Source organism: Phodopus roborovskii, unplaced genomic scaffold (assembly GCF_943737965.1).
Source record: "Phodopus roborovskii unplaced genomic scaffold, PHOROB, whole genome shotgun sequence".
NCBI classification, from domain to species: domain Eukaryota; kingdom Metazoa; phylum Chordata; class Mammalia; order Rodentia; family Cricetidae; genus Phodopus; species Phodopus roborovskii.
The window spans coordinates 12,144,378-12,162,880 of NW_026125281.1; the positions used below are offsets into that span (position 1 = coordinate 12,144,378).

General features: G+C 42.1%; 1 protein-coding gene across 1 annotated transcript in view; it reads right to left on the bottom strand.

Moving 5' to 3' along the window:
* The window catches only part of Dnajc5b (DnaJ heat shock protein family (Hsp40) member C5 beta), a 56,949-nt gene that overhangs the window by 26,357 nt on the left and 12,089 nt on the right, over positions 1–18,503 (bottom strand). The window contains exons 2-3 of the mRNA XM_051197225.1: positions 12,562–12,798; positions 1,894–2,020 (exon numbers count right to left, since the gene is read on the bottom strand). Coding sequence (XP_051053182.1) covers positions 1,894–2,012 — 119 coding nt within the window. The 5' untranslated portion in view covers positions 2,013–2,020; positions 12,562–12,798. The remainder of the gene's footprint in view (positions 1–1,893; positions 2,021–12,561; positions 12,799–18,503) is intronic.

Below are 18,503 nucleotides of genomic sequence, written 5' to 3' on the forward strand. Positions count from 1 at the left end.
CTCTGGGCAGCATGCTAGTACCCTAATCAGCTGAAAAATAATATTTGTTTGACATTAAAACCAAATTAATGGTAAGACACTGATTACATGAAAAGACTTTATGCTGTGATTACTAAACTTGCAAGCAGCTCGGCATAATTAATGTCTTAATGAGGATATGACCTGAAATCTCAGCTTCCAAAATTAATAAAGGCAATTAAAAGTCACATTTGTAAATTGAGCTTTAAGAATGGAAAGGAAGTTTGATGTAGATTCTTAACTCCTCATTTCTGTGGTTATTAAACTTAAAATGTGATTGCTCTGACTCCCATCCCCAAGGTCCCCAGCTTAGCCTGAAGCCTTAAGAGAGATTCAGAGATGTTCCCAAGAGGTCACTCATCAGCTGTGGACCGGGCCACAGCTTGGCACACTTCTGAAACTATGGGGCCAAAAGAAATAGTAGAGGCCTTATTTTGGTATAAGGAATGACACAGCATTTCAGACTTGGTTTTACCAAATCACTCGCCCACCAGTATTTATTTATTGGCCTGTCCTATTTTGTCACTAATTAGACCTTCTTTGGCCCTGAGCTTTGCCACATGATGGCCTATGACAACCTCAAGAAGCTTTCTAAGCGATGGTCGTCAGGCTGCCGTGTTTTGAAAATGGCAGCGGCTGATTGAGGCCAGTGCAGCTCTTCTAAGGCAAGTCTGAAATGCTGTGTCATTCCTTATACCAAAATAAGGCCTGAAAGGGTAAAAGATTTAATGTCAAAGCAAAATCATAGACATACTAAAAGGAGAAAGGAGCTGATACTTTTATAATATTGTAATCAAAAGAGGCTTTTTAGCCAAGGCAAGTATGACAAACATAAAACAGAAATGACTAATGATTGGTCTATTTCAATTTTTTAAATTCCATGCATTTAAAAAAGAACTAAGATTTAAAAAACCCAGTTCAAGATAAAACCCATGAAAATGCTAATTAAAATGATCAGGTGTTGCTAATTTTGTCTTTATTCTTCAATTGGGAAACAATGGGAAACAATGGGAAATAGGTACTGTGGTTTACATACAGGATGTTAAACCGAGAAAAATCGAAACGCTTCTGTGTTAAACAATGACTTGTAAAGTGACTAGATACATTGAGAATACCATAGGTTACAGGCGTAAAAGCAGGGTCGTTAATAACATCAAGATGCTTCCATTACTGGGACTTAGGAGAAAGAAAGGTGGGTGGAAACTGTAGACAAATTCAATTTAACCTTTGACTGTCTTATCTAGGCAGGAAAGGATGAAGGAAACAAACTCCCCATGAAAATTATTTTAAGGTAAAAATTACAGGTGCACACTGTCTTCATTTTTGATAGTTAAAAATTAGCGATTTTATACTTCATATGTCTTTTTATTTCTTAGGATTTTAAGTAAAATGGTATTTTGGTATCTCCCTCCATTAGCTATTAGAAGCAAATCAGCTATGAAAAGATCAAAACTAAAGGCCTCAACAGAGTCACTGACAGTATAGCATAAGTGACAAACTTTTCTACCAGATGTAGTGATGGACATCTACCAGATGTCACACGGGCTAAACCTCAGCTCCTGATTTGCTTAGGGTTCCTTCTTCCTTTGTCCTCGATGGCTCCCTCTCCAAGTCTAGAGTACTAACTACCCTTTCTCCAGGCTAGGCATCACACGATAATTCTTTCAGAAATCATTATCTGCTCTGAACTGTTGATGTTACAAGACAGGGAGCATGGGTCCAAAATTAAGATCACTTGGCCTGGGCGAAACCTTATGTCTTTAAGTTGGTACCACCCACCAGAAACTACCAGAAACTACCAGAAACTACCAGAAACTACCAGAAACTACCAGAAACAGGAGCCCAGGACCTGTCCCCACTGAACTGCCATGGTACCTGTAGGTTTTCTTAATTTCTTCGCATGATGCTCCCTTGTGCAGACCAAGAATTTCATATAGAGTTTCTCCTGTTGCTGACATAGTCCGCTGTCTTTGGTTGGGTATGTTACACGCCATTTCTCAAGCTACAAAACCAAAGAGGGGAAAGGGGCCATGAAAGTTATGCACGCTGGGTCCTGCCCCCTTGCAAGGCGGGGAAAAGTGCATTTTTAACACATGGTAAAATGACAGTCAGAAGTGCCCTTGTGTGCTAGGCCCCTATGAGGGGAGAAAATGTTGAGAGCTAAAAGCTGTTACCAGTCAAGGGTTACAAGGAGTCACGCCAAAGGAGCAGGGCTTTCCATGCCTGTCCCAGAAGTGTTGAGGAGCAACTCTCATAGGTTAGAAATGCAAGTGCTCCCTTTTGTTGCGGAAAATGTGTGTCTTTTATTTTTGTACGTTTTCCAAGTTTAGCTAGCCATGGGAACACTCCCTCATGTGATTCCGTCTCTACTGCTTGGTAAGATGGATCAGAAGATAGAGGGTGGCTGACAGCAAACTTGGTGACCCGAGCTTGACCTGAGGGACCCACGTGGTATAAGAAGAGCCATCAGTTAGAGATTACAGCCTGTCCTAGCGATGAAGTCATGGCAGCAGTGTGGGACCCATCTGGTCCTTGGCACCCATAGTCGGGGAAGCAGCTGTAAATGCTAGTATTTACTTCACTTTCTTCCTGTTGCTAAGTCTAGGAATCCAGGACGCCTAGTACTGCTGCCCATCCTCAGGTGGCTCTTCTTGCCTCAATTAACCCAAACTAGAAACACCCTTACTAACACGGATTTGCTTCCCAGCTGACTCTAGGTCCTCTCAAGTTGGTCATCAATAACAACCATCGCCATATGCAAGCCCTTCATTTCCGTCTTCTCCTGCCCACTCCTATCCTTTTTACTCTATAGTTTAGGATTACCTTGGCTTTATTTTTTAATGTTTTATGTTTGGTTTTTCGCTCCAGCATTAACTTTGCTTGTGTATTTTTTATGTTTTATGTTTGGTTTTTCGCTCCAGCATTAACTTTGCTTGTGTATTTTTTATGTTTTATGTTTGGTTTTTCGCTCCAGCATTCACTTTGCTTGTGTATTTTTTCCATTATTGGGCAGTATTTTTTCAAGTTGTTGAACTTTCCTCTCCGTAGCATTCTTCTCTACTCTTCTTCCCCCCCCCTACTTACCCTGCTTCACTATCCCCCCTTCTCCTGCCCCTCCATGTCATCCAGCTAGTATCTCTGCATTTGCCCTCAATGGTATATGACTTTCAGCAAGCCCTGTTTTACTGTTTTACAGTTGCCGCTGGATGACTAGGCTTTAACAAATTGTATGTGCGTTTCCATATTTTGCTTAGTTTGATGTTGCTGCTGTTACAGCAGCTTCCCCCCCCCCCCCCTGTGAATGGTACTGGGAATCAGCACTCAAAAGGAAGCCGCTCACGAATACGCTCCGATAAAAGTGAAAGAGACATCCAAACCCACAGAAGCACAAGTAGGAAAAGGAGAGGCAACGTGACCCATCCAAACCCACAGCCCCTTAAAGCTTAAAGACATTGGAATGGGTCCAATGAGAGATAAATAACTGATATGTTTACTTATAGAAATAATCAATGATGTAGAAGAGGAACTCAAGACTGGAGGAATAGACCCAGAAACATAACTGAGAAAGTTGGCAAACATGGATAAGACATGCAAACTAGAAAACTGAGGCTGGGGAGGGAGGGCAGAAACAGAGAATTTGGAAGTTGAAAACACCTAATCAAATAGAAAGCAAATGGAAAGGGTTCGCCAGGAGACTTGACCAAGCAGAAGAAAACGCACCAGGGCTGGTGGAAAGGGGAGACAGGATAGTGCATTCAAACATCAACTACATAAACATTAGCATGGCTACAAACTCAAAAAACTGCAGAGACCAAATCTACCCTAGACCATATTGTAGACGGAGATTAAACGAAAGGCATAGAGAAATCTAATGAAATCACAGAAAATTCCCCAAATCTAGGGAAAGAAATGGATATATAAGTATAGATAGTTGAAAACTCCAAATAGTCCCGATTGGAGAACCTCTCCAAGTGTTAGCAAACCCCAGTTCAAATAGGGGAGAAAGAAAAGAACAATCATTTAACCATGTTTTAATTACAGGAACTAGAATACCTCTATCGGTAAAAACTGTCAATTTGCATGGTCTTAACTCTCCAATTAAAAGATGAAGACTAGCTGACTGTGTTAAAAGAGAAAAATAAAATTATCCATTGTCTCCTGGTAAAGCAACACACTAGCAAAGACACAGGTTAAGAAGGGAACTGTGGAAGTTAATTTACCAAAGCAAGTGGAAGTTCAAACCCAGCTGGCGTAGACATCTTGATCTGATAAAATGAAGTCAGAACCAAGGTTATCCAGAAGAGATAAAGAAAGCCCCTACACGTTAATAATAGAAACCACCCATGAAGAAATATGACAGAGCCAGACATGGTGGTGCACAGCTGTAATCATCTGTAATTGTGACACTTAGGAGGCAGAGAGAGTAGAATTGGGAGTTTAAGGCCAGTCTCCAGCAAACAGTGAGTTTGAAGTGTATTAGACCCTGTCTCACAGGAAGAACAAAAGCAACTCAAGAAAAGGAAAAAAAAAAAAAAAAAAAAAAACAAGTTTGCGTCGAGCATTGGGCTTCCCAATGTTGAGAAATACCAAGAGGCATAGAAGAAAGGCTGGGTACTGACTCAGTAGTCGTGGTGACGTCTGCATTTTGCTGTCGCCAATGGGCAGATCGTCCAGACCAAAGTGCACCAAGCAATTTGGGAGTTAATCTGCACCATAGATCAAATGGACCCAGCATACATTACAGACTATGCCATCTGACAGCTGTAGGAGAGATTTTTTTTTTTTCCTCAAGAGCATATGGAAAGCCTTCCAAATTAGCCTTCAAGTGATCTCATGTATCAGATTATAATGGAATGAAACTAGAAAGCAATAGAAGGAGAAATCAGATACTAAACAAGTACTTAGAGATTGAACATCAAATTTTTGAATGGTCAATGGGCTGCTTAAAGAAAATGATATCTATCAAGGATATTTTTTTTTAATTCAGCAACAAAACTAAAAAAAAAAACAGAACTTACTAGGACCTCTGAGATGCCACTGAGGCAGTTCTAAGATAAACATTTATAATTGCTCATAATTAAAATGTTAATTGGAGAGATTTCAAAGACTTTAGTAACTTACACTAAAGTCTTAGGGAAACAAGAACCAGCCAAAACCCAAATAAGTAGATAAAAAAAATTAAGGATGAAATTAATGAAATGAGAATCAAAGAACAATACATACAATTTAACAAAAAAAAATTGAAAAAAAATGAACAGGATTGACAAGTTCTTAACCAAAGTTGAGGGGGGGGGAGAGAAATTAGTAAAATTAAAAAAAAATAAGAAACACTACAACAGATAGCAATAATCCACAGGGTAATTAGGAAAAATTGAAAACACATTCAAGTATACTGGAAAATCTGCAACAAATGAGTAAATTTCTAGAAATATGTTACCTACAAAAACTAAATCAAATGGATATAATTAAAATAAATCAATAAAAGGATGCACATTATGCTGTCTTCTCTGCAGAGCTGTAGCCTCCAAAAGAGATGCAGGTCTGGCATTCCTGGTAAGCCAAGACCACGTGAAAATGCTTAGATTAATAGAAAAATGTGTTAATAGTTGAGTCAGAACCAGTCAATGAGAAACCATGGCTAATGGTGAACAGTGTCATAATATAATAATAATAAAAGATATACATTAAGCAATGAGATTAAAATGGTAATGAAGAATCTCACACCCAAGAAAATTCCACAATTCGGGACTTCACTGCCAAATTCTAGCAGAATTTAAAAAGAACCAGTTCTATATAGGAGCCAACACTGCTCCAAAAAAGAAGGGAAGAAAGAAGAAAATGAAAGGAAGAAAGAGAAGAAAGCCAAGGAACACAAATCATCCTACGAACCTGTATTACCTTGACATAAAACTAGAAGGCAAGAGAAGACTTTTGGGGAATATAGAAAAGTTATATAAAATATATTACAGTCAGTATAATCCGTACAGACTGAATCCAAAATCACAGCGGCGAAGTTCTGCACTGTGACAGCTGGTTTCATTCAGGACTCAAGGATGGGTCACCATGCACAAAGCAACAGTACAATATGGGCACACCATCATCTCAAGAGACCCAGACTCTTCCTTGACAAGGTTCATTTTATCCCTTGACAAAGTTCACCATCCTTCATGGGAAAAACCCTGGAGAACATAGGGATATAAGGAATATACCTCAGCGTAGTAAAGGCTCCCTACAGCAAGGCCCACAGGAGCGTACTGAGTAGGAAAAAAAATGTATTCCCTCTAAACCAGGAACTACGGTAGGTGTCCGTTTCCCTCCACCCTTATTCTCCTTGAATCTCAGTCCTTGAATCTTAGCCATGAGGAAAAAATTAAAAGGGACACCAAAGTAAGGAAGTCAAATTATTCTAATTTACAAATGACACCATTCAATATTTTGAAGACATAAACAAATCCGGAAGAAAGCTCTAGGACCCATTAGACACAGCAAAATAGCAGACTATTAAGTCAACAAATGAAAAACTTCCTGGGAGTGGGGGGGGGTCACTGTTGTCAGAAGCTTTAAAAATATAACTCGGAATAAAATTAACCAAGGAAATAAAAATAAATAAATAAATAAATAAATAAATCCCTCTGTGACAAAAACTTTAAAATGCTGAAGAAGACATTATAGTTGGTGGGAAATTTCCCATATTCATTGCTTAGCAAAATGGTTTTAAAAACATCTCTATCATTAAGTATTCTCTATAGATGCAGTACGTTTCCCCCAAAAATTCCAATGGCAGTCTTCACAAAACTAGACAAATAAATCCTGAAATCCATATGCTAGCTAAAGTAATGCTATGCAGAGAGAACAATGTTGGAGGTATTTCAACACTTGATCTCAAATTATACTACTGAGCCATAGTAGCAAAAAGACCATGATACTGGCACAAAACCAGACATAGAAGAATAGAAAACCTAGAAAAACAATTACATAGTTACAAGTTACCTAATTTTTGACAAAGGTGCTCAAAATATAAGTTAAGGAAAAAAGAAAGTGTTCAACAAATAGTGCTTGGAAAATTGTCAACTACATGTAAAATAATGCAACTATGCATCTATTGACCTGTAAGAAACCACCTCAGACAAAAGCAGACGCTACAGACAGTTGCCTGGTTGGTCATAGTGATCTTAGATGCCCCTGAGACTTCAGCAGGAAAGAGGGATACCTGACCGACCTGAAAACAACAGCAAAGTCATTTCAAAAATGTTTTTGTGGACCTTTAATGTCTAAAGAGAAACATGACATGATTCTGCAAAAGTCCTACGGCTCCAAAGGCTCTGAGACTAAAAGCAGCCTACCAGAGGGGAAGACTATGAAGGTCAAGGGCATACCTTGTAACTTGGCACGTACCCCTATCCAATAGAAGTGGAGTCCCTGGGTGTCAGAGGGCATAATTTATCGAGTCTTACACAAAAAAGTCAATCCTGACTGCCCACAACAGAAAATCAAACGTGTTCACCAGCATATCCACACAGTGGAGTAAGATTACTGCACTTTGAAAAGACAGAAATAGTGTCATTTGCAAAGTCATGAATGAACCTGGAGGACATTATGCTAAATGAAATGAAGCAGACACAGAAGAGTAACACATGACCTCATTTATATGTAAATAAATAAATAAATAAATAAATAAATGCCCCCAAACGTGCACTCAGAGTTTTACAGAGAAGAAACTGGTAAAGAGAAGCTGAAGAGATTTTGGTGGAAGGAAATAAGGTTTCAGTAAGACAGAAGAACATACTCGGAAGACTTGAGATACAGCATGGTGACATTAACAAACAGTGGCATACTACATTCTTAAAAATTGCCCACAGCAGAGCTTAGGTGTTCTCACCACAAAAGGAACAGAGAAACACAAGACAATGCATAAGTTAATTAGCTTGTTCTAGCCATTCTACCATGTATGCAAGATTCAAAACATCACGTTGCACATAATAAATGTACAGTGTTTTGCCAAGTTAAACAATTGGTTCATGAGCAAACATAGCAATCCAAATCCTAGAATCTAGAATTAAAGGTCATCTAGGCCTATTATTATCAAGTACACTTTTGGGCCATTCTGGCCAGAAATCTCTATAACTGGTAGCTCTCTTTGTTTTCCTGAGGCATATATAGGTCTCTGGTGAGGCATACACTTTCCCCAAGACCTGCTCCTATTTCAGGTTTCACCTGATAAGGTGAAGAACGCTACCTGATCCAAGCCAGATAGAGTAGCATTCACCCTAGATTATTTTCCAGAGGACGGTGACCCAGTGTGTCTATCAAATGGGCAAACTGAATATTGTGGGCTGCTCTGGAATAGTCTGAAGCTAACAGAAGGGCAGCAACCGCAGGCGGAGGGAGGGAGGAAACCCAGTGGAACCCAGTCCTCCAGCCTAAGATCTTTCTGGGCCTACCTGTATCTCCAACCCTCCTACAGTGGGCCACTCCAACTTTTCCTAGATTGAACCAATACACACCAGTACAGACATTTATAAGCTCCCACCCTCCCTTCTGAGGATGTTTTAGTCAGTGTCAATTAAGCATTCTGTCGTTTTGTCAGAGTTTTATTGATGTGATGAGACTTTTTGAGACAGGGTTTCTGTGGATAACAGCCCTGGCTGTCCTGGACCTGGCTCTGTAGACCAGGCTGGTCTTGAACTCACAGAGATCCTGCTTCTGCCTCTTGAGTGCTGGCATTAAAGGTTATGTGCCACCACACCCAGCACCAAGGCCATTCGTGTAAAGGAAAGCATCTAATTGGGGCTGGCTTATAGTTCAGAGGTTCAGTCCATTACCATCACCGCAAGAAGCATGGCAGTGTGGAGGCAGACATGGTGTTAGAGAGGTAGCTGAAGAAGTTCTACATCTGGATCAGAGTGCCATCGGGCTACTGAAACCCTCAAATCCACTCCCAGTGAAACACTTCCTCCAACAAGGCCACACCTCCTCCACACCTCCCAACAGTGCTGTTCCCAATGAGCCTATGGGGGCCATTTTCATTCAGATCACCACCCCTCCCAAGCATGGCAGGGGGTGGGAGGGGCGTCCAGTTCTACCGCACATGCTTTAGGTGTGATTAACAAGGAAACACAATGGTATAAACCAGGGTGGATGATGGGAGTGAAGAGTACATCTTCAAGCTCTTCTTCAGGTGCAGGGGACGATGACGAGGCCTTGTGGTTGTACAGGTTAGAACCTCCCAACAGAGCAGTATACAAAACAGTGAGGCTCTACCTCCCAAAGGTCCCCCAACCTTCCCAAACAGCACTACCAGCTAGGGACCAGGCAGGCGTTTAATCGTGTGAGCCTATGGGGGACATTTCTCAAAGGGGAAAAGCCAAAGCATTCACGTCTCATTGGCCATGCAACTCTGCTGGAAAGAAACACAGCCAGAGACGATGGTCTGAGGCTCTTGTGCCATGCTTTTTGCACACATGATTCTGACACGCCTCCTTTGTGGGTCTTTATGGCAGAGAATTCACAGCAAACAAATTGGCATCCCAGTGAGACGTTGCTTTTCTCCGAGGTTTGCTCCCAGGGAGGGCATAGATTATTGGTTATATTAACGTGAGTTACCTGACTTAAAGGATAACCGTCTCCCTTTTAAAAATAACAAACACCAAGGGTTTAGTATCACTATGGAAAATGGCGTTACAGGAAGTCTGGCCTCCAGCAACATCTGGTCTCTGGACACTACCCAAGTCAACTGGTCAAACTCACAGTGATGAGGACCTTGGCAGTCTTACTGTTTTAATCATACAAAGTTGGCAATTTATATATTAATGTCACCTTATGAAGCCTTTTAGAATGAGTTGGTAGCTTCCAAGTGGTCACAAGTGTGAATGCCTATGCCATCGTCACAGATTATTATTATTATTATTATTATTATTATTATTATTGGATGGATAACATTTGAGTCCAGTGGAACTAAGGCTGGTCATGTTTACATAGGTGAGTCTTGAGTTTGGATCAACCTGATTCTAAAGCCTGTGTTCTTTTGTGTATCATGTTGGGTAAGCATCTCCACAATTCACAAAATCTTCACAGACAGTGTTTAATTCACTCCTCATAAGAACCTGAATATTTATCCCTACTGTACAAATGGGTTTTGGGAGCCCATTCCACATAGAGGGATACCTTCTCAGCCTAGACACACGAGAGAGGGCCTAGGCCCTGCTCCAAATGACATAACAGACTTTGAAGACTCCCCATGGAAGGCCTCACCCTCCCTGGGGGTGGGGTGGGGGTTTGGTAGGGGGGAGGAGAGGACGGGAGAGAGAAAGAACTGGGATTGGTATGTAAAATAAGGTTGCTTTCAAATTAAATAAAAATTTATTGAAAAAACAACAAAAGAGTTGTGCCCGAATATCATGCTGTTGACAGAGTTCAGCTTTACACTGTACCTGACCGGGCTATGAGGGTCCCTGCAGCGGTGTCCAAGATGAGAGGCCTTGGGCAGGGACGGCAGGATCTAAGGGTTACCATGATAGCATCTTCCCTCAGCTCATAAGTGAGACTGTTTCTAGACTAGGAGGGAGTTCCCAAAGCAAGACAGGAGAGGAGAGACTTAAAAGAAAGGCAAGGGCCACACAAACATTTAGGAACTTCTGCCTGCAGGCCAGTTTGTAAGCCAGGTAAGTAAAAAAGAAGAGTCTCTCCTTGTCAAAACTCTTCGAGGCATCTCCAAATAGTGCCATGGCTGCTCTCAGGGCTCTGGAAGCCACTACCTCCAGCCCTGAGGCCTTCTGGTCTTTGCTAAACTATGACAAGGCAATCTTCACCTTGCATTCCAAAATTCCTGGTTCTCAGTGCTGACCCCTGCTGGCCAGTCTGGGATAGAAGGTGTGTTAGATTCGGTATCCAGGTCACTTTACCAGGTCTAAGATCTCCCAAGGCAAAGCATACTCGCATTAGCATTCACATGTTTTACAGGGGACCTCCAAGCTTCCTAGGGCTGACAGTGCCTGCCTTCTGACTCAGTGTACTTTCCACTGGGAGTAAGGCAGGCCAGGGATCCTTGCAATGTCTTCAGACAGCATTGTAATATTATTTTCTCCTAAAGCTACTGCCTTCAAAATTGTCTCTTGTGTGGAACAGGGAGATTGGGCTATGCCCAAGCCCTACAGAGAAAAGTCCTGGATGCATCACCGTGGGATGGTTCCCTGTCCCCAGGGCCCACGCTTTCCTACATTCCTCTTCCCAATGGAAAAATAAAGGCCGATTTCACTGCCCAGTTTCCTATATGGAAATCTATATCCTGGTAAGCATGGCGACCCTTCAGTTCATGAGGTTTTTCAAATCATCATTTCCTTTAGAAATCTGGGTTATAATTTATTCTTTCTAAGTTAAATACAGTAGCAGACTATTGCCTTTAGGTATAGATTGATTGATTCCCCCAATGGGTGGTGTAAAGTTTACCGTATTTTATGCCCTCTTTGCCTAATGCCCCCAAAGATTTCTCTTTAGACATATAATGTCTCTAAATTAAGGCACTTAAAAATTCTCCGAGGCTTTTGCATTATATGGGAACATAATAAGTTGGCCAATATGGTTATTAATTGGTTCTTGAAGCAGAGATGTTATGGGAGAATTGTCCATTTTCTTTATGTGTAAGCTCAACAATTCATGCTTCATCTCCTCGCGGGGGCTCAAAACCAGGCTCTTCATGTATTATCCAGATGTCATTTCATCTCAGATACATAGGAACCCTTATATGAAAATGAAGATATTATGTCCCAAGAAATGCCAACCATAACTAAAATTGCCTATAAGACATCTTCCTAAACAACCTTAAGTAAATAATGGGCCCATAGCTTTATTTAATCCTGCATGCAAATTTAATTTTCATAAAAATTTAAAATACTTTTATTCTAATATTCCTAAGCAAAACCCCGTAAGCCATACAATGGGGGGGGGGGATGATGTCTTGCAAAATCATTAAGTATTTGACATTTGATCACCCAATACGATAATCTTCTGAACTGGATGACTTTTTGGCTGCATTACAATTCTACTAGCCTCATAATATCTTAAAGCACTGACCACTGTCACCAAACCTGCTTCTGGGTCATAGTTAGAAGTGAAAGAAGGTTCAGTGCTGTGCTGGAGACGGGTACTGCATCACAATAAAACTAACATTCTAAAACCCCTAACTCCAGGGATCGAAAACATTCTTTTGCCATGTTGCTGCACACGGATTATGAAAAATGGGGAAGAAAAAAAAATCAAACCATGCCTTTCTTAGCGTGTTTTTTTCCTAACTAGAAGACAAGAGTGTGTGCCGGGAGCTCAGCTGGCCTTCTGTGCTGTTACTGGGGGAAAGAACAGGCCCTGCCATTTTGTTGGGACTTCTCACAATCTAAAAAAGACGCCATGTTTTAAAGTCACCACTGTCCCCTAGCATGATCATTCATTTGCTGTTTGGACGTAAATGATTCTTAATTGCATCAGTATTTACATAAACAGCAACCTGAAGATGGGGCAATTCACAGGCGGGTTCCCAATACCCCACAGTACCTGTTCCTGTGACTCCAATTCTGACCTCCGACAGGAAGAACTTGCTGTTTTCACCGGGTCTGGAAACAGGTGTGCAGAGAAGCGACGGCGGCAGCGAGCTGAGGAGCTCTACTCCATACCCGGTCCACTGTGGTAGAGCAAAGCGCCAGTCCCTGCCATCCTTCCCTCTGGGGTGCACAGGTCAGTGGAGTCGGGTTACTTTTCATTTGTTACTTTATCAGCCAATTGGTCATCCTTCTGGAAAACATAATAAGGGATGAATAAAACATACATGACCATCCAGTCTGCTATTCCAGAGCATCCTGACACCGAACCTATGCAGCATCCACCCTTCATTAGCCGGTGTGTGGCCCAGCCAGCTCTAAGTGCAACAGCCCCTTGCTTCCAGCAGGACTTCTCTGCGCTCCTCGCCTGTGGAGCAGCTCCCTCCAGATTTCATTATCTTTTCGATAAAAGGGAGACAGGCTTTGGAGCTGTGGGCCTCAAGAGTTAAGACTTCAAGAAGGGACAGTAATCAAGTCAATTGTGGAAATATAAATGTGGATTTCTGGGTAGATGCTACAGCGTCATGTAAAGCAGTAAGCAGACCCAGCAATGACTCCCTGAACAAAAACAACCAAGTAGATCAGGAAAGAACCTCACCGTGAGATTTGGTATATACCCAATGGGTGGACGAAGTAAAGGGGCTTCCTGGTGTATGCTCTCACACATAGGATGCTATTGCACGCCTAGATATAGAGGGTTTCTGAACACATGTCACCAAAAGATACAGCCAGAGCCCAGTGAGACGTCCTAGAAGGAGTTTCAAATGATGCTAGTCAAAGGGAGAACTGATGGATGGCGCATATGCAACTGACCTAAAAAGCATCAGACTGAAGGCGTTGTGAAGTGAACGGCTCACAGTTTGGAAAGCACTTAGAAGGGCCAGGGTGGACCTAAAGGGACCTTTCTTGTGGAGATTGAAACAACCGTACTGGTGATGAGAAGGGTGTGAGATTGTAATTGTCATGGTTTGAATCCAAAACGGCCCACAGGTTCATGTTTTTAGTACTTGTTCCCTGGATGTTGGTGGCATTTGGGAGATTCTGGAAACTCCAGGAGGTATGGGTAAACGGTGGAAGTAGGACACTGTGGATAAGCCTGTGAAGATTATACCCAACCCCTGGTCTGCCCCAATCTACTTCCTGATTAGCCATATTGTAAATAGGCTCTCTACTTCCTCTCTTGTTACCACAGACAAAGTTGCTACCCTCCCCTCTCTACCATGATGGAATGAAACCCTCTGAAATTAGGAGTCAAAATAAACCCTTCCTTGGTTGTCTCTGCTAGGTATTCTGTTCACTGTGATAGAAAAATAAATGAATACCCTAATCCACCCCCCCACACACACCATCTTCTATGAAGGAGTTTCACTGTTCCCTTAGAGGCTCATCAGAACCCTTTCTATCAGAACCTTTTCTACGTCATTCTCAATGAAAACACATGGTTAGGGTTATCTGAAAAAATAATATATTAGCACAGAATCCGCAGTGGCACCCATCAGACAGAGTCCTTGAATGCTCAGCCAAATCAGCAAGTATGAGGGTGCATGGTCTTTCATTTCAATTTCCTATCTCAGAAGGCTCAAATAACACTCTCGTTAAACAAGGGATGTGCAGGGACACACAGCGCTAACAAGCATCTTCATTCAAAGGCTTCCTAACAGCACGAATAAAGGCAGCCTTGCTGTTCCCCTTACATTTTGCGTCACCTGTAGACATCACTGCCGTGTTGTGACTCTGAAATGCACCCACAGTCCCATGTGTTGAACCCTTTGTCTCCAGGCAGTTATGCTCTTTTGAGAAGTGACCTATCGAGAATAAGGAGGTCGCTAGAGGTGTGGCTTTGAAGGTCACATATGATCCTCAGTCCCTTTCCCTGTCTGTTTCCTGTCCACCATGAGGTGAACTGTCCTCAGTGTTGGGCAACAAAGTACATGGAGTCAGAAAACCACAGACAGAAACCCCCAAGACCATGAACCAAATAAACCTTTCCCTCTGTAAGTCCTTTGTCAAATGGGTTGTCACAGAGATAGCAAGTCTGACTAGCAGCTGCTGTTTGGGTAAGATTATTAGCCATCATCATCACTATCATCATTATCATCACTATCATCGTCATCACTACCATCATCATCATCACTATCATCATCATCATCACTATCATCGTCATCACTATCATCATCATCGTCACTATCATCATCATCATCATCATCACTATCATCGTCATCACTACCATCATCATCATCACTATCATCATCATCATCATCACTATCACTGTCATTTATAGAACACAGGCCACTGTGTTAGAACAAATGTGGAAAGGAAAACACAGGTTTGTTTCTTTGGTCCTGTACAATGAAGACACAACAGTGTCTCAGCCATAACTACATGATGACTCTGGCAGCCCTGTAGAATCGAGTTCTATACATCATAGGAAGCAAACAGGTTATTTCCTAGCATGTCTTGTTACTTTTATAAGTTTTCAAAGGAACTTTTGATAACTATCTACAAAGCCCACCATCCTGGTTTCAAAGCTGAGGCCCATTGGTTCCCACCTGGAGATCTTGCAAATTTTTTTTTTAAGTTACAAAGGGGCTGAGATTTAATTTGGCCAAATCTGCAAATCTGTGGAAAGTATGGAACCTTGGAAGGTGAATGAGGAAGGACTAGATCCGGGTGTTAAAAAAAAGAGTGGCTCACAACCCTCCTAAGAACGTTGTGCAGGCTAGGGCCACACGAACTACCCCAAAGCAAGATCCAGCAATGTGGTTGGGCTTGAGGATTTTCAAAGAGCTCCCCAAATGTTTCTAGGGAGACACCCAGCTGAGAGCTTCTGTTGACCCTGTATGAGAGAGAGCAGAGTCAGGAGCTCTTTAGTTAAGTGGAAAACATCTGCCTGCCGAGCGCCCTCTGGAAGACGTTTCCACAGCTCAGGTTTCCTCAGGAAACAGTTGCTGAACATAATGACATCTACGTGATTAAACACAAAGTCAAATTCAGTTTCAGAAAATTTACCCCAAGCTCCAGTATCTGAAACATAATATCCCCATTTTCTTAGGTTTCCAGCAAGTCACTCAGTCTCTTTAAGTATAGAGCACACAGGCTCTTTAATACCTCCCAAGACTATTGTAAACTGTCGACTACAAAATGTCAACAAATGCACTATGGACTTTTATAGCCCATTGCTTTCTGGGATTAGTTTGGACTGATTAAGAAGATGTGTGTGTGTGTGTGTGTGTGTTTCTGAGAGAGAGTGTGTGTGTATGTGTGTGTGAGTGTGTGTGTGTATGTGAGTGTGTATGTGTTTCTTATGTCTTTTTTATTTTAGATTTTTGTTGTTGTTATTGTTTGCTTTCTGAAGAGAGAGAAGCATGCTGTTGGTGAGTGAGGAGGTGGGGAGGGTCTGGGAGGAGTTGAGAGAGAGCAAACTGTGACCAGAATATATTTTATAGAACAAATTTCCAAAAGTATTAGTGTTGGATGTAGTGGTATATGCCTTTAATCCTAGCACTCAGGAAACGGAGGTAGGTAGATCTCTGATGGGACATGTCATCCTGTAAATATGTTTCTCTTTCTGGTTAACTGTTGGCCAATAGGAAAGCAAGATAGGTGGGACTAGGAGACAAGGAGGATTATGGGAGAGGTAGTAGAGGAGATTCAAGATGTAGGGAAGAGATCCGGACTCTCTCTCCGGTAAGATGAGACCATGTGGGAACACTTCGATTAATAGAAATGGGTTAGTATTTAAGACAGAGCTAGTCAATAAGAAACACTAGTAACAGGTTAACAGCTTTATATCGACTACAGCGTCTCTGTGTGTTATTTGGGACTGATGTGGCTGTGGGACCAGGTTGGTGGGAAAACTGCTCATAACAGATCTCTTGTGAGGTCAAAATTAGCCTGGTCTAAATAGTAAGTTCCAGGGTTCCAGAGCTAAGTAGAGAGATCCTGTCTTAAGAAAAGATGGGGGGAGGAGTAGAAGGAGAGACAGAAAGGGAGGGATTGGGTGGGGGCTTATTGTCTCCCTTCCTAAATCAGAACCTGGGACACAGAAGTGCTTTAAGAGTTTGAATGTGCAATCCTGACAGGTTTCATTCCACATCTGTAATTCATCACTAGGCTGAATGACTTCCTGTTACGTCGTGTGAGGCACTTTGCCCAGTGGTGCGGTGATTCAAAGATGGCCGCCATGATGACCGTGATCACACCAGTGCTGGAGATGGGAGCAGCTGACACTAACAAGACTAGCTCACTGAAGCCCTAGAAACAAATAAAGTGGTTAAAAAAAATAATACTTTCTTATTCCTAAAATTCAGTGTTGCTAGCTGACCTGAACAAGGGCTCGTGGACCGCAGACTGATAGCTGGGAAACCAGCATAGGACTGACCCAGACTCCCTGAACGTGTGGGTGTCAGTTAGAGGCCTGGGCAGTCTATGGGGCCTCTGGTAGTGGATCAGTATTTATCCCTAGTGGATGTATGAACTTTGGGAGCCCATTCCACATAGAGGGATGCTCTCTCAGCCTGGGCCCTGTTCCAAATGACATAACAGACTTTTAAGGTCCCCCCATGGCAGGCCTCACCCTCCCTGGGGAGCAGAAAGAGGATGGGATGGGCATTGGTGGGGGGCAGGGCAGGAGGGTAGAGAGAGGGAACTGGGGTTGACATGTAAAACAAGCTTGTTTCTAATTTAAATTTTAAAAGAGGAAAAAAAAATTCGGTGTTGTTAAATGGTCACAGAGTTTGGGATGATAGTGACAAAGACTTTGAATTCTGGTTTTCTCTCTGGAACTCCAGCCTAGTGTGCCTCTCTGTCTGGCCTGCACCACACGGTTTTAGGATGAGTCATAAGAACTCAGTTTATTCTTTTCTTTATTTCACTTATGTGTTTACTTTGTGTGGGTGGGCAGTCGTGTGCCACAGCAAAAATGAGGTGATCACTTTTGGGAGCAGGTTCTCCCTTTCCACCATGTGGGGGTTCAGGGATCAGACTCCAGCCGTGGGGCTTGGCAGCAAGTCCCTGTACCCACTGAGCCATCTTGCCAGCCCCTAAAAGCTTAAAGGAGACTCTCCCACCTGGATGTCTGAGCTCTCAGTATCTTATCAAATTCCCCATTCCTCACACTTGGTACCCTGAACTACTTTCAATAAGAACACTAAGGTCAACTTCGCCAAACTCCTTCCCATCCCTGAAGTTTCCTTTCTAGTAATTTTCCATTCCTTTCTAGTAATTTTACATCCGGTGGTTAAAACTTTGCCTCTGGCCTGTGAATCTTGACGGTCTCTCATTGAACTCAGATAGTGGACCTTGGCTTTGAAAACAGGTTGTCTGGTTCTGAGGCAAAGTTCTAACTGGCTGCAGAGCTTTTCTTCAAAAGCCTGTACTTGGAGGGTTGGGGCTTGCTGTGTCCTTTCTCACCAATCTGTGAGTAAGGTGCGTGACAGAATGAACTGAAGGTTAGAAGTGACGACGCTACCGACGACCATTTTATAGTCTAGTGTCAAGGACAATATCCATTTATTTAAGTGCATCTCTAATCTGGGAACTGCGTTGCTGAGAAAATATTGAAGTCACCTGCTAGGAACACAATATGTATTTCACACGTGTGACGTTTAAACACCTTTGCTATAATAAACCAAGAAGGTTTGAGCCCAACAGGTGCCCCTCTTTGACAGAGTGTTTGACCGGTGACTTCAGAGCCTGTTCAGGCTAGCTTAAGTGACTCACGTTAGTCAACTAAAAACAAAAACAAAAATAAAAAACCAAAACCAACAACAAACAAACAAACAAACAAAAAGAACAATAACAACAAAGAAACCAAACCAAACAAAACAAAAGTCTCTTTTAATAGGGTTTCAGTTACATTGTTCTGCAAATTGTCGTGTGAATGTGGTCAAGCAGCCT